Raw genomic sequence first — 14,087 nt, 5'->3', positions numbered from 1 at the left:
CAAAGCTTCTTAGATAGAATAAAAAGTCAAAGAGCTGTGTAGACTATTTGGATCATATCCAAACCCAAGTAAACATGTGATGGGTCTCTGAGAGGGGAAAGAAAGACTTAGAAGTGTTGTTGAGAATGTGGAGAATGAATTCACATTCACTGCTGGTGGGGATGCAAAATGGTACAGTCACTATGGAAACCAGTTTAGCAGCTTATTACAGTAACTTAACCTTATATGACCAAGAAGGTCCATTCCTTAGGTATTTATGGGGAGAGGGGGGAGAGGCACATATCTACCCACCCAAAGACTTGTATGGGGATGTTTGTAGCTGTTTTATTTATAATAGCCCCAAACTGGAACAACCCAAATACCCATCAACAAGTGAATGGATAAACAATTATGGTATATGATGGGGTTCTACTTAGCAATAAAAAATTAATGAACTACCTACATATGCAACAATATGGAAGTATCTCAGGTACACAATGCCTAATTTAAAAAAAAAAAATGCCAGACACAAAAAAGACTATAGTATTATTCTATTTATATGAAACTCTAGAAGAGATAAATCTATAGTTAGAGAAAACAAATCAGTGATTTCTTAGGGCTGGGGTTGGGGATTTTCCCTATTGGGAAAAGGGTACAACAGAATCTTCTGGGGGTGATTGGAACCTTCTATATTGTAATTATAGTATTGGTTGCACAGTTACAGACATTTGCGAAAACTCATTGAACTGTACACTTTAAATGGGTGCATTTTATTGTATGTAAATTATACCTCAAAGTTGATTTTTTTTTTTTTTTTTTTTGGCTTCGTTGGGTCTTCGTTGCTGCATGCAGGCTTTCTCTAGTTACAGCGCACGTGCTTCTCATTGTGGTGGCTTCTCTTGTTGCCGAGCATGGGCTCTAAGCGCACGGGCTTCAGTAGTTGTGGCTCGCGGGCTCTAGAGTGCAGGTTTGGTAGTTGTGGCGCACGGGCTTAGTTGCCTCACGGCATGCAGGATCTTCCTGGGCCAGGGGTCGAACCTGTGTCCTCTGCATTGGCAGGCGGATTCTTAACCACTGCGCCACCAGGGAAGTCCCGAAGCTAATTTTTTTAAAAAAGAACATTTTAGGAAAGAATATCTGGTAGTGTCTAAGGGAAGAAGTTTCTGTAATCTAAATTTTAAATTCATATTTCTCAGAAAATCTTAAAGTAACAGTAATATTCAAATTGAGGTAAAACCTTGTTTTTCAGCAAATATTCATGCACCTTATACTCAAGCAAATATCTATATGAAATCATTTGCTTAAAAATTGAATTTTACTTTTATAGACTATAAATTTTACAGTCTTAAGGATAGCTCAGATTTATGTAAATACTTTGAGAGAAGATCTATTTTTGTTAAGCTATTGAATCTTGATATGTTGAAAAGGGATTTAATATATTAACCATTGTCATGTGATTTGAATAGTTTATTATTTAAGATCCTTTCAGCTGCAAGTAACTGAAAACCAAACAAGAAAATTGACTTTTACAGTAGATATTTATCTCACATAGTAAGATTTCTGGAGCTAAATGGTGTTCTCAGGTTATTATAGGGTTATATAGTTCAGTAACTGAGCAGCGGCTTCAGGGACCCAAGTTCCTTTCATCTTTCTGCCCTCCCCTTCTCATTATGTCCTCCTTTCACATGGGTGCTTTGTAATCTCAGATTTAGGCATCAACAACAATAACATCTAGGGAATGAAAATGGAATATTTCTGTCTTGTATTCCTTTTTACAAGTGAGGAAAACTTCCTAGAAGCCCATGCTCATGGCTTACACAGTTAATGGCAAAGGGATAGGACCAGGAGTGGCTTAAATCAGTCATTATTTACTCCCTGGGGCTGGACAAATGAAGGAAGGTGAACAAAATCAGGGTTTTTTTTATCAAAGCAGGATGGCTGTTGAGTAACCAAGTGTCTGCCGAATTAGATTACGCCAAGACTGTGAAGGAAAGGATCTGTGAAGTAGACAAAGAAATCATAGAAAACGTTTTGATACAAAGTATATGTTCCCAGCTTATGAAGATGTTGCATTCCAGAATTCATCATATTTTCATGACCTAGTCATTAATTTATTATTCAACTTAACTGCGCTGTAACTTTTATCTTCATGATGCTAAGAAATGCTCTTGTGAAAGTCATCAGTGAGCTCCTAATTACTAATCAGCTGGCCATTTAAAATCAGTTTAAATGCCACTTGATTTCATGTTGGTCTTTACCATTATTAGTCATTTTCTTCTTGAAAGTCTATTTCTCTATTCCCACTGTATTATTCTACTTGTTAAAAATGTATTAAATACTCCAAACTAACAAAAAGAATTATATCTATTACCTACGTTTAACACATTAACATTTTTCTCTATTTGCTTCATATATCTTTTAAGAAAAAAAAAAGTGCCACAGATACAGTTGAAACTCTTCCCCAACCCTTTCCACTATCTTGAAGTTAATGATTATCCTTTCCAATTGTGTTTTTGTATTCATGAAAGCGCTCCCAACTCTTAATTGCTGCTTCCTAATTTCCTTGCCCATCTGTCCCTTATCTGTTCCCTTATCTGTAGGTGTCCTGCAACACTGTATTAATTTTTCACACCCCTCCAAATCTGTGCCTTGGGTGAGTTTTATTATCTCCAAAAGGTGTGGTTACACTGTGAAAAAATTTTTAACTTTTCTCTGGTTTCTACCTCTTTCTGAGTTTTACACTTACTGTCATTCCCCACTAGACTTCTCAACATCATGCCCCACAGACCCCTAAAACTAACATCTGAAACTGAACTCGTTGGTCCAGAAAAACCTGTTTCTCTTTTCTCTACCTCATGGTGTTACTTTCCACTCAGTTCAAACTAGAAACTTTGGAGTCATCCAGTCCCTAGCACGCACATAGTAACTACTTTTTAAAGTGTTCGGTAAATTGTAGGGACTGAGTAAATGACTCTTTTTTAATGTCTCCTCCACCCATACCCAGCTGATCACCTAGAGTTGATTATTTTACTTGATGTGTGCCTCTCATTTCCCCTCATCTTCGGCCCCAGTATTCCTGCTTTTGTCCTGCCTCACGTGGGTCATGGCAGTAGTTTTGTAACTTGACCAACTGCCGCCATTCTTTCTTTCCACTCTATAATTTGTCCTTTTACCACAGTTATTCTAAAACACATATTTTCTGCTATTCACCTTTTTAAGAATCTTAACTTTCCAATGCTCCCTGGATAAATCTAAAAGTTATTGCTTAGTAAATAATCCTCTTTGTGTGTAAATTCTCCTCTAACACTAGCCATCTGTCCCACCATTCTCAAAAACACTCCTGCCACAGGGTTTTCTGTTCCCCAAATACACCATGCTTTTCCAAACATCTGAACCATTCTTCCCACTTCATTCTTCCTGGAATATCCTAGTTCTTCTTCCCTAAATCTCCAACTCTTCAAGACCTAGCTCAGATACCATTTTCTGCAAAATTTTCTTTCCCAAGCACTCAAGGCAGAGCTGATAACTTCTGTTGTATTCCCATGATGTTCTGTATGTACCTCTGCTCTAGCGTTTTTTTTCACTCTGGCATTTTTCAAATTTTACAATACTGTATTTTTTTTCCTGCACTTATTTATGACCTTTCTAAAGAATAAGAACCATTCTTGCCATCCTTAGATCCCTTTATAGTGTCTGATAAATATATGTTGTTAATAAATATGTATCTGTAAGTTAGTAGCTTGGAACTTGAAAGAGGCTTTTCCCATGTAAATATTTTAAATAATGTTATGTTTCTAAGACAGTCCATTAAAATGTGTATAACTCATTGCACCTGAAGTTTACTTAAAAATGTAAATCACATCCTACATTTATAATAATGTTTCTAGGGAATTCCCTGGCAGTCCAGTGGTTAGGACTCGGCACTCTCACTGCCAGGGGCCCGGGTTCAATCCCTGGTCGGGGAACTAAGATCCTACAAGCAACGCAGTGTGGCCAATATACACTTATTATATATATACACACACTTATATACATACATATATATTAATGTTTCTAAAGGAGATGGGCAGCAGTGATGGCTCCTGTGTATTGATACTGGGTGCTATTGGAACTGGACTGAAGATGATGTTCTGTCCTGGAGCTATTGAAAAGATGGAGTGGGTAGATGTGAGGAGCTGGACCAAAGACTCTATTTAAGAAAAAGAGACTGGAGGACAGTAGTAATGAAAAACTGGTAGAGTGAGGGAAAAAAGATATGACTTTTGAAGGAAGAGGAGTTAAGTTAGGAGTGATGTCTTATGGGGAGAAAAGACCTTAGCAAAGATCCTGAGTGAAGAAAAAGGTGAAAATGAGGAATTAAGGAAGCTGGAAATAGAAATGAGGGTGGGTAAATAGTTATAGTAACCTCGGTTATGAATTGATGTATTTCAGTTGGTCTGTTATCAAATTTAAAATGTTAGCACCGTTACTGGCTTTCATAATTTTTTCTCTGTCATACAACTACTGTTCTTTCAAAGTCTATGTAATTGTTAAAGTATTTTTTTAATATTTAGACTTTGGATATAGGTAATAGTGAAAGTCTTGTATAAATTTTAAAATATGTTTGCAATTTAACATACATGGGTATATATTGATTGTTGATTGATAACATGGGTATATATTGATTATTGATTGATAACATGGGTATATATTGATTGTTGATTAAAATTCACCCTTCAGCCTTGAGTATTGAGCCAAAATTTGCCAATCTCATAAGCAAAAAGGATACCTTTAAAATTTTGCATTTATTGATTGATTGATTGATTGTCGTGCCGCGCGGCTTTTGGGATTTTAGTTCCCCGACCAGGGATGAGACCCAGAACCTCAGCAGTGAGAGTGCGGAGTCTTAACCACTGGACCCCCAGGGAATTCCCTAAAAATTTGCATTTATTAGAAGACTGGGATGATTGGACATATCTTCATATGCTAATTGGCCTTTCATATTTCCTTTGTGAATTGCCTGTTGGTAGGCTTTCCTGTTTTTCTAAGGGGCTTATATATATGTTTTTTAATGTGTAAGAGTTGTCTGTATTAAGAACGTCAACCAGTTTTCATATGAGTACATTTATGTGTTGAGAGAGCAAGTAAGAGCATGAGCAAGTGCAAAGATATCCTCCCTACTTCTCATGTCTTTAGTGTCACTTCAGAGTTTCTGTGTCCACATCTGCACCCCCCCCCAACTTAATCATATATCTCTTAGTCTTTTCCTTTAAGGTTTCTACTTTTACGCTTTAAAGGCTTTTCCAACTGCTAGATTATGAAACAGCTTACCTTTAGTTTTTTCTAACACATTTAGAAGACCGCTTTTTATATATTTAGCTTATTATTATTCTCTCATAGTGTTTTCAGTAGATATTTAAGTTTCCAGTCCCAGTCATGTTCCAATCCTGTGCTTTATTGTCACGTCTTCAGAATATACCTGTTTTAAGATCGATGTGAAAACCTTCCAACTTTGAGTTTCTGAGACTGTTTCTCTTTTAATATTTATAACTACATTTTAAATCAATATTATATAGTTGAGTTTGTAAAAATGTTCAGTCTTTCAGAATTGATGAAGCAGTCATCTTATCACTCACCTACTTCCTTTTGAATGCTGTAAAAGAAGGGAAATACTGTAAAAAGTAAGTGAATTAGGGGAATTCCCTGGCAGTTCAGTGGTTAGGACTCTGCACTTCCACTGAAGGGGGTGCGGGTTCAATCCCTGGTTGGGAAACTAAGATCCCGCATGCCGTGCGTCACAGCCAGGAAAAAAAAAAAGTGAATTAATGAAATCACCATTAGTTCTTCTGCAGGAAGTGAATGGAATAATGCAGATTTTGTAATATCAGTAAACGTACTATATGCAAGTCATGTTGGTAGGCTGTACAGTATATAAGAGGTGAGAAACTCTTGCTTTTTAAGAAGTGTGTTGCCAGTGACTTGAGGGTAGGCTGGGAATTGGCAAAAAAACAGGATGCAAGTGAGAGTCTCGTACAAAAATCTCTCCAAAAGTACGTTACAAGTTTTAAGGAAGAAGGTATTTTACCAGTTATGTAGGCTGTACAGTGTATAAGAGGTGAGAAACTTGCTTTTTAAGAAGTGTGTTGCCAGTGACTTGAGGGTAGGCTGGGAATTAGCAAAAAACAAGATGCAAGTGAGAGTCTCGTACAGAAATCTCTCCAAAAGTACATTAGAAGTTTTAAGGAAGAAGGTATTTTACCAGTTATGGAGACAGCCTGAATGGTAAAGTAACATTTGTAATGACCCTCAGTGAATGGATAAATTTTAGCAGGTAGAGGTGTGAGGAGAGTATTACTGACAGAGGCACTTTTAGGAGGGAAAATGCAAAAATGGGAAAGCACAGGGCATATAGGGGAAACAGGAATTTTTTCTCCATGTGTGCATAAGATAAGTGAGGAAATGATAAAGTGGGAAAGATAAATTGAAGTCCAATTTGGCAAGCATTGGGAGTGTGTCCATTGGTAGGGAAGGGAAAAGATGTAGAGATGCATTGTCCTGTGTAGTAGCCACTAGCCACATACAGCTGTTGAGCACTTAAAATGTGCTTGGTCCAAATTGAGATGTACTGTAAGTTTAAAATGCACACCAGATTTCTAAGATTTAGTACAAGAGAATATAAAACATCTCATTAAAATTTTTCATATTGATGACATGTTGAAATAATTATATTTTAGATTTATTGAGTCAAATCAAATATATTATTAAAATTAATTTTACCTGTTTTTATTTTTAAAATGTATTTACTAGAAAATGTAGAATTATATGCATGGCTCAGATTATATTTCTGTTACACAGTGCTGGTATAGGTAGAAGGAAAACAACCAGAATTTGCTAGTACCCATTATGTAGAACCAGAGATTGTCTAGAAGTTGTAAGAAATTTAATCCTTATAGAAAACCTTATGAAGTAGGTGATATTATTGTTCTCATTTTTCAAGTAACTGAGGTGCAGAGAAGTTAAGTAACATACCTGCAGTCACTGCACTAGGAAGTAGGAAGCTAGGATTCAAACTCTGGCTTCTGGCATCAGAGCCCATGGTTTTCCCAGTACACTGTGGCATGTTGTCATTGAACCATTAAAGGAGATTGAGCTGGAGAATGACATGATTGGAATGATACGTTAGCAGAATTGTAATAAAGATAAATGAGGTGGAGAGACTTTATTTGCAGCTGTCTAGGTTCTTTTTGGTTTGTTTTGTTATTGTTAACTTATTTGCAGGGGAAAAATGCCTCGTTTAAAGTCAACTATTGAATTGCACCTTTTGAAGTATGCTTTATGTTAACGGCTTCTCAAAATTTGCCTTATCACCTTTGTAGATTTGATAATGGGCTGCATTAAAAGTAAAGAGAACAAAAGTCCAGCCATTAAATACAGACCAGAAAACACTCCAGAACCGGTCAGTACGAGTGTCAGCCATTATGGAGCAGAGCACACTGCAGTGGCACCCACGTCCTCCACAAAGAGCACATCTGTTAATTTCAGCAACCTTTCCATGACACCATTTGGAGGATCCTCAGGGGTGACACCGTTTGGAGGAACATCTTCCTCCTTTTCAGTGGTGCCAAGTTCATATCCTGCTGGCTTAACAGGTGAGATTTAAATGGACAATCCTGTTGTTGGTTTGAGAATGTGACCTTGGGCAATACATACATAAAGTTTGCCTGCTGTAAGAGAAATAACTTACTGGGGGACTATTAAAATAAGTTTATGTGAAAATTAAAGTCTCCAACATAAATTCAAGTCTTATTGTATACATGGATATTATTTTGGGAAATTTGGTAGTAATCTGATGGTGGTTGTGTACTGGGTTATATAATTAATTATTTCACTAATTCATTTTTCAAATAATTAGTGAGTGCTGACTGGCAGGCACTGGAAATACAAAGATTAAAAACGTATACCCCAAAGGGAACCCTCCTGCACTGTTGGTGGGAATGTAAATTGATACAGCCACTATGGAGAACAGTATGGAGGGTCCTTAAAAAACTAAAAATAGAACTACCATATGACCCAGCAATCCCACCACTGGGCATATACCCTGAGAAAACCATAATTCAAAAAGAGTCATGGGGCTTCCCTGGTCGCGCAGTGGTTGAGAATCTGCCTGCCAGTGCAGGGGACACGGGTTCGAGCCCTGGTCTGGGAAGATCCCACATGCCGCGGAGCAACTAGGCCCGTGAGCCACAATTGCTGAGCCTGCGCGTCTGGAGCTTGTGCTCCGCAACAAGAGAGGCCGCGACAGTGAGAGGCCCGTGCACCGCGATGAAGAGTGGCCCCCGCTCGCTGCAACTAGAGAAAGCCCTCGCACAGAAACGAAGACCCAACACAGCCAAAAAGAAAGAAAGAAAGAAAGAAACTTTCATTAAAAAAAAAAAAAAGATTCATGTACCAAAATGTTCATTGCAGCACTATTTTACAATAGCCAGGACATGGAAGCAACCTAAGTGTCCATCGACAGATGAATGGATAAAGAATATGTGGCACATATATACAATGGACTATTACTCAGCCATAAAAAGGAATGAAATTGAGTTATTTGTAGTGAGGGGGATGGACCTAGAGTCTGTCATACAGAGTGAAGTAAGTCAGAAAGAGAAAAATACTGTATGCTAACACATATATATGGAATCTAAAAAAAAAAAAAATGGTACTGATGAACCTAGTTGCAGGGCAGGAATAAAGATGTAGCTATAGAGAATGGACTTGGGGACCGGTGGGGGAGGGGGAAGCTGGGTCGAGGTGAGAGTGGCATGGACATATATACATTACCAAATGTAAAATAGATAGCTAGTGGGAAGCAGCCGCATAGCACGGGGAGATGAGCTCAGTGCTTTGCGATGACCTAGAGGGGTGGGATAGGGAGGGTGAGAGGAAGGCTCAAGAGAGAGGGGATATGGGGATATGGCTGATTCACTTTGTTGTACAACAGAAACGAAGGTAGTATTGTGAAGCAATTATACTCCAATAAAGATCTATTTTTAAAAAAACGTATACCCCTCCCTCCTGGGGACTTCCCTGGCAGTCCAGTGGGCGTAGGTTCGACCCCTGCTTGGGGAACTAGGATCCCACATGCTGTGCAGCACGGCCAGAAAAGAACAACCCCGAAAAACGTATACCCCTCCCTCTGGAATGTTACAACTTCTGAGGATTGTAAAGTGCTAGCCATTATTAAAGTATTATAGTAGTTACTTGATAAACATTAGGTAAATGGCAGTTTCGTGATAATACAGTTTTTCTATTAGATACTACTGACTGAAAAAAGAAAAATCCTGAGGCTCAGTGTTTAAATGATTTTTTTTTCAGAGTCACAGATAATAAGCAGGAGGGCACAGATTTAATGCCCTATTCTAGAACTTCATTTATTACCCTACAATATCCTTTCAGAGAACAGCAAGAAGTGATGGCCAACAACCTTTTATGGAGGCAGAAATGCTCTAAAAACGTAGTCAGAAACTTTAAAAAGAGAGATGGTTCTTTTGTGAAGGGTCCCCTATCGGGATGCTTTTTCCTTGAGTAACAAAGCACAACTGGCTTTAAAAGGTAGGGTGAGCTCCAGGATTCCTTGATCCAGCAGTTCCTTGATGTCATCAAGGACTCGAGTTTCTTTGGTGTCTCTCTTGCAGCCCTTGGAGTGTCCACTTTATCCTTAGGCTTGGCAAAACAGCTGCCAGCACCAAATTGAGCAACATGAGGGGACAAAAGAAGAATCTCTTCTACAAGCATGGACTATAAATGTGTCCCTTCACTCTGCTCACCTCCAGACCAAAAATAGTGACCAGAGAATGTCATACACTAATTCTGTTAGACTGTTCATTTGAGAAGTTATGGACATCAAAGAGTCAATTATAGTCTTAATTCCAGCCCCCTAACTCTAAATACTTCAATAATAGTTGGTCATGATGGTACTTCTCAGTCACCAGTAAAACTTTATTTTCAGGATTATATGTTCTGGAAAGATAGTAATCCAAAATGATTAAATGTTGAGAAGACATACTTGAGTTACCTAAAGCAGTTTGTTTACGGGAAATAGTCCATTCATGGGTATTAATTTATTGATGAGTGTCTGTGTGCCAGGTATAGAGAGTTGTAAGCAAGAGAAACAAGATTTCTGCCCTAATGGAGTTTACATTATAATGAGGGTTTGATAATAATTATAGAAACAACTAAACAGGATGATTAATGGTTCATAAATACTATGAAGGAAGTAACTAGAATGATTGGCGAAGGCCCTTTAAATGATCAAGGAAAGCCATCTTGAGATGAAATCGTTTGAGCTGAGGTTTGATTGATGAGAATGACCTAAATATGTGCATAAATGGGAAAAGAGGTTTCTGGGAAGAGAGAATAACAAATGCACTTTAGGAGGTACAGATGGACTTGGCAGGTTTGAGGACTAGTATGGGCAGAGGGTAGAATTACATGATACGCAGTTGAAGAGTCAGGATTTCTCAGGACCTCATAGACTATAGTAAGAAGTATGAGTTTTATTCAAAGCTAGAAGGAAGTTATTGAAGAGATTTCAGTAAAGAATTTGCACGATTGAATTCCCTTTCTAAAAACTTCCTTCTGGCAGCTGTGTGAAGGGTGGATGTAGGGAACCAGATATAGAAATGAGTTAGGCTATTACTTTCCCAGTAAGAGGTAACAGGGACTTGGATTAGGGTGGAAGCACTGAAAATGAAAAGGAAGTAGATAAGGTACTTTAGAGGTAGAACTGACAGTGCTGGTAATGGACTTGGCTTGAATACCTGACTGGTGGTGTTCCCTGAGGTAGGGAAGACTTCAGTAATACTTCAGGTTAGAGGAGAAAAGTCAACACCTTTGTTTTGTACCTAATAAATTTTAAATGCTTGATAGACATTTGAGATGTCAAATAGGTAGTTAATATATGACCGGGCCTCAGGGGAGAAGCCAGATAAATGAGATTCTGTTCTTTCACTTGCAGATAATAGTTTGGCTATTTAAGTTGCTTATGTCTTAAGCAACTACATACAGTGCTTTATATGACACAATTATTTTTGGAATTTATAATCCATATCAGCCATACCATTTAATTTCTAAGAAAAACATGCTGTTTTTATCTTTGTGTTAAATATAATAAATAATCTTAATAAAACCCTAGTTATTACTGTTAATTAGTCTTTTTTTAAATTAATTTTTATTGGAGTATAGTTGATTTACAATGTTGTGTTCTGCTGTACAGCAAAGTGAATCAGTTATACATATACATATATCCACTCTTTTTTTAGATTCTATTCCCATATAGGTCATTACAGAGTATTGAGTAGAGTTCCCTGTGCTATACAGTGAATGATTAGTCTTAAGGATGGAAATGTTCACTTATTGTTTTTAAGAAATTGAGATGATCAATGCTAGTAGTTTATAATACTCGTTAATGCTTTTTCTGCCAAAGAATTGATTTGAACTTTGTCTTTTCAAGCTAGAGATGTTGCAACTATGAATCAAGATTAAAAATGTCTCTCTGGGTCTATAGAATTTTAGAATTTGTAGAGTACAGTAGTCTCATGGAAGGCCTTAAGATGGCATCTTAATAACTTGAAAACTTCAGCGACCCAAATCTCCAACTTTTAAAAATAGATTCTGGAGACCAGGAAAAGAACTATGCTTAAGCTTTTTTTGTTGTTGTTGGCAATGTTTTTAAATTTCTCTGTTGTTAATTTGTCTATATAATTTACCTTGGTCTTTTTTTCCCCCAATAGGTGGTGTTACTGTATTTGTGGCCTTATATGATTATGAAGCTAGAACTACAGAAGACCTTTCATTTAAGAAGGGTGAAAGATTTCAAATAATTAACAACACGTAAGTGTTACGAACATTTTATGAGGGTGAAGTACCAACGGTAGCCTACTTTACACTGAAACCACTGAGCTGGTTGATGATTCAGAGACGAGAGTAGTGGGGCGTGGGTCTCTGCCCACTGGATTGGATGATACATTTGGTTTCTTTAGACACACGGCATAATGCTACTGCCGGAGCCAGAAGTTATGATTTCTACAAATTGTGTTACTGTGGTTCTGCCATAAACAGTAGAGATTTAAGAGTGAGGATTGAGGGAGTATATGTAAATACTTACCTTACTTAAAAAAAACCTTTATAAAGATATTTCTATGATCCCATTTATCTAAGTACTAGATGATTTAAAGATCTTAATCTCTTTCTCTTAAAAAAACAAACTAAAAAGGCTAAGGAATTCCTGCAGTCCCAAACTGACCATGTTATGTTGCTGTTTCCTTATGTGACTCTCAGACTTCTTGTCATTTAGTGGGCCACCATAGAAAATTCAGTGCTTGTTACGGAAAATAGATCCCATAATTTCATTAGCAGGCACAGCGACCACTTTGTAACTTCTCAGAATAGACATTTATGGTCTCTTTGCGTCCAGTCATGTTTCCTTCCATCCTTGTTCCCACTTGCTACCAGTTATCTTTTGAGAACATGAAATATGATTCTGTCTCTCGGCTTTATAATCCTTCAGTAGCTACTGGCTGCTGTCAAGATAAAACAGCAGTAAGAGCAGGCATCATTCATTGAGCTTCTTCCCCTTCCTCACTCCACTGCCCAGCCAGACTGAATTACTTATTTATGACTCTGAATACACTGGGGGTTCTCCCCTTCTCTGTGCTTTCACACATGCGATTTCTTTTTTCTGGAATGTAACTTCTTGTCCCTCCACTTTTCTTCCTTCATCTGGCCAACCCTATGCATCCGTCAAAGTGTGTATTCTTGTGTCCTTTCTCAAGGAAGCCTTTTTTGATATTCTTTCACCTTTCCTGCCTGGCCCAGTCCCCACCTCCTGCTGGATTTGGTGTCTCTCTTACATGTTTACATAGTAACCTGTGCAAACCTCAATTGTAGCTGCCATCACAGTTTTGAATTATAATTTATCACTTGCCTATCATCCTTTTAGACCAGTGGTTCTCAGCATGGGGGCAGAATCACCCAGGGGACATTTGCCCATGTCTGGAGACATTTTTGGTTGTTACATCCATGGTGCTACAACTGGTGTCTAGTGGGTGGAGGCCAGGGATGCTGCTCGGCATCCTGCAGTGCACAGGACGCCCCCCCCCAACCACCACAAAGCATCGTCCAGCCCGAAGTGTCAGTAGTGCCGAGGCTGAGAAATCCTGCTCTAGACGGAGTTACTTGAGGATAAGGACTTTTTACCTGTTTCTAGCACACCCTATTGTAAGGTCTGTTACTTAAAAGATGTTCAGTGAATGTTTGAATGAATCAGTGAATGATTATCAGGATCAAAGTTTTCAGTTTGTATATCTGAAAGTACTTAATGTATACTAGGAAGAAGCTACAAGCCAAGTATATGAGTTTGTAAACATTTGAATTACGAAAGGATTTTCCATTTCATTTTTTAAAGATCAAATTCACCTCAAGCATTTATAAAATTTCAATGTAGACAAAATATTTTCAATACTTATCTCTGGTAAAGCAAAACATGCATGTAATCTATAGTAGCAGAGCCCATATGTCTTCCTCATTGCAGATTGATAATATACTCTCCTTTCACATTAATTTTGGAAAAGTCAAGGCTTATGTATTACAAACTACATGTAGTTCTCATGTTCTGAATTGATTTTAGTCTTATTTGGATATTCATGGGTAACATTCTTGTAAATATACTTTATTCCAGGAATTAAATTTTTTTATTATTGCTCATTGCTAATATTTTGGTTACAGTAGTTCTAGGGCATCTGAATTTTTTCTCCTAATATGATAGAAAGAAACATTGTAATTTTATGCATTGTTAAAAAGAAAATCATTGGGACTTCCCTGGTGGCACAGTGGTTAAGAATCTGCCTGCCAGTGCAGGGGACACGGGTTCGATCCCTGATCTGGGAAGATCCCACATGCCGGGGAGCAACTAAGCCCGTGAGTCACAACTACTGAGCCTGTGCTCTACAGCCTGCAAGTCGCAACTACTGAGCTTGCGAGCCACAACTGCTGAAGCCCGTGCACTGCAATAAGAGAAGCCACTGCAATGAGAAGCACGCACACTGCAACAAAGAGTAGCCCCCACTCGCCGCAGCTACCGC

General features: G+C 38.0%; 1 protein-coding gene and 1 long non-coding RNA gene across 6 annotated transcripts in view; one reads left to right on the top strand and one right to left on the bottom strand.

Moving 5' to 3' along the window:
* The window catches only part of YES1 (YES proto-oncogene 1, Src family tyrosine kinase), a 77,791-nt gene that overhangs the window by 43,793 nt on the left and 19,911 nt on the right, over positions 1 to 14,087 (top strand). For 4 of the 5 annotated variants that reach the window (XM_057527232.1, XM_057527231.1, XM_057527229.1 and 1 more), the window contains exons 2-3: positions 7,335 to 7,607; positions 11,739 to 11,838. In XM_057527232.1, the coding sequence (XP_057383215.1) occupies positions 7,343 to 7,607; positions 11,739 to 11,838 (365 nt within the window). In that variant the 5' untranslated portion in view covers positions 7,335 to 7,342. Of the gene's footprint in view, positions 1 to 5,621; positions 5,640 to 7,334; positions 7,608 to 11,738; positions 11,839 to 14,087 lie in introns of those variants that run through there. The other variant, XM_007191594.2, reaches the window with a different exon arrangement.
* The window catches only part of LOC130704669 (uncharacterized), a 44,035-nt gene continuing 30,594 nt past the window's right edge, over positions 647 to 14,087 (bottom strand). The window contains exon 3 of the long non-coding RNA XR_009005115.1: positions 647 to 1,078. This is a non-coding gene — a long non-coding RNA (uncharacterized LOC130704669). The remainder of the gene's footprint in view (positions 1,079 to 14,087) is intronic.

This window comes from Balaenoptera acutorostrata, chromosome 13 (assembly GCF_949987535.1).
Source record: "Balaenoptera acutorostrata chromosome 13, mBalAcu1.1, whole genome shotgun sequence".
Classification (NCBI taxonomy): Eukaryota; Metazoa; Chordata; class Mammalia; order Artiodactyla; family Balaenopteridae; genus Balaenoptera; species Balaenoptera acutorostrata.
The sequence above is the reverse complement of the archived record's forward strand: the minus strand, read 5'-3'. Positions and strand labels throughout refer to the sequence as shown.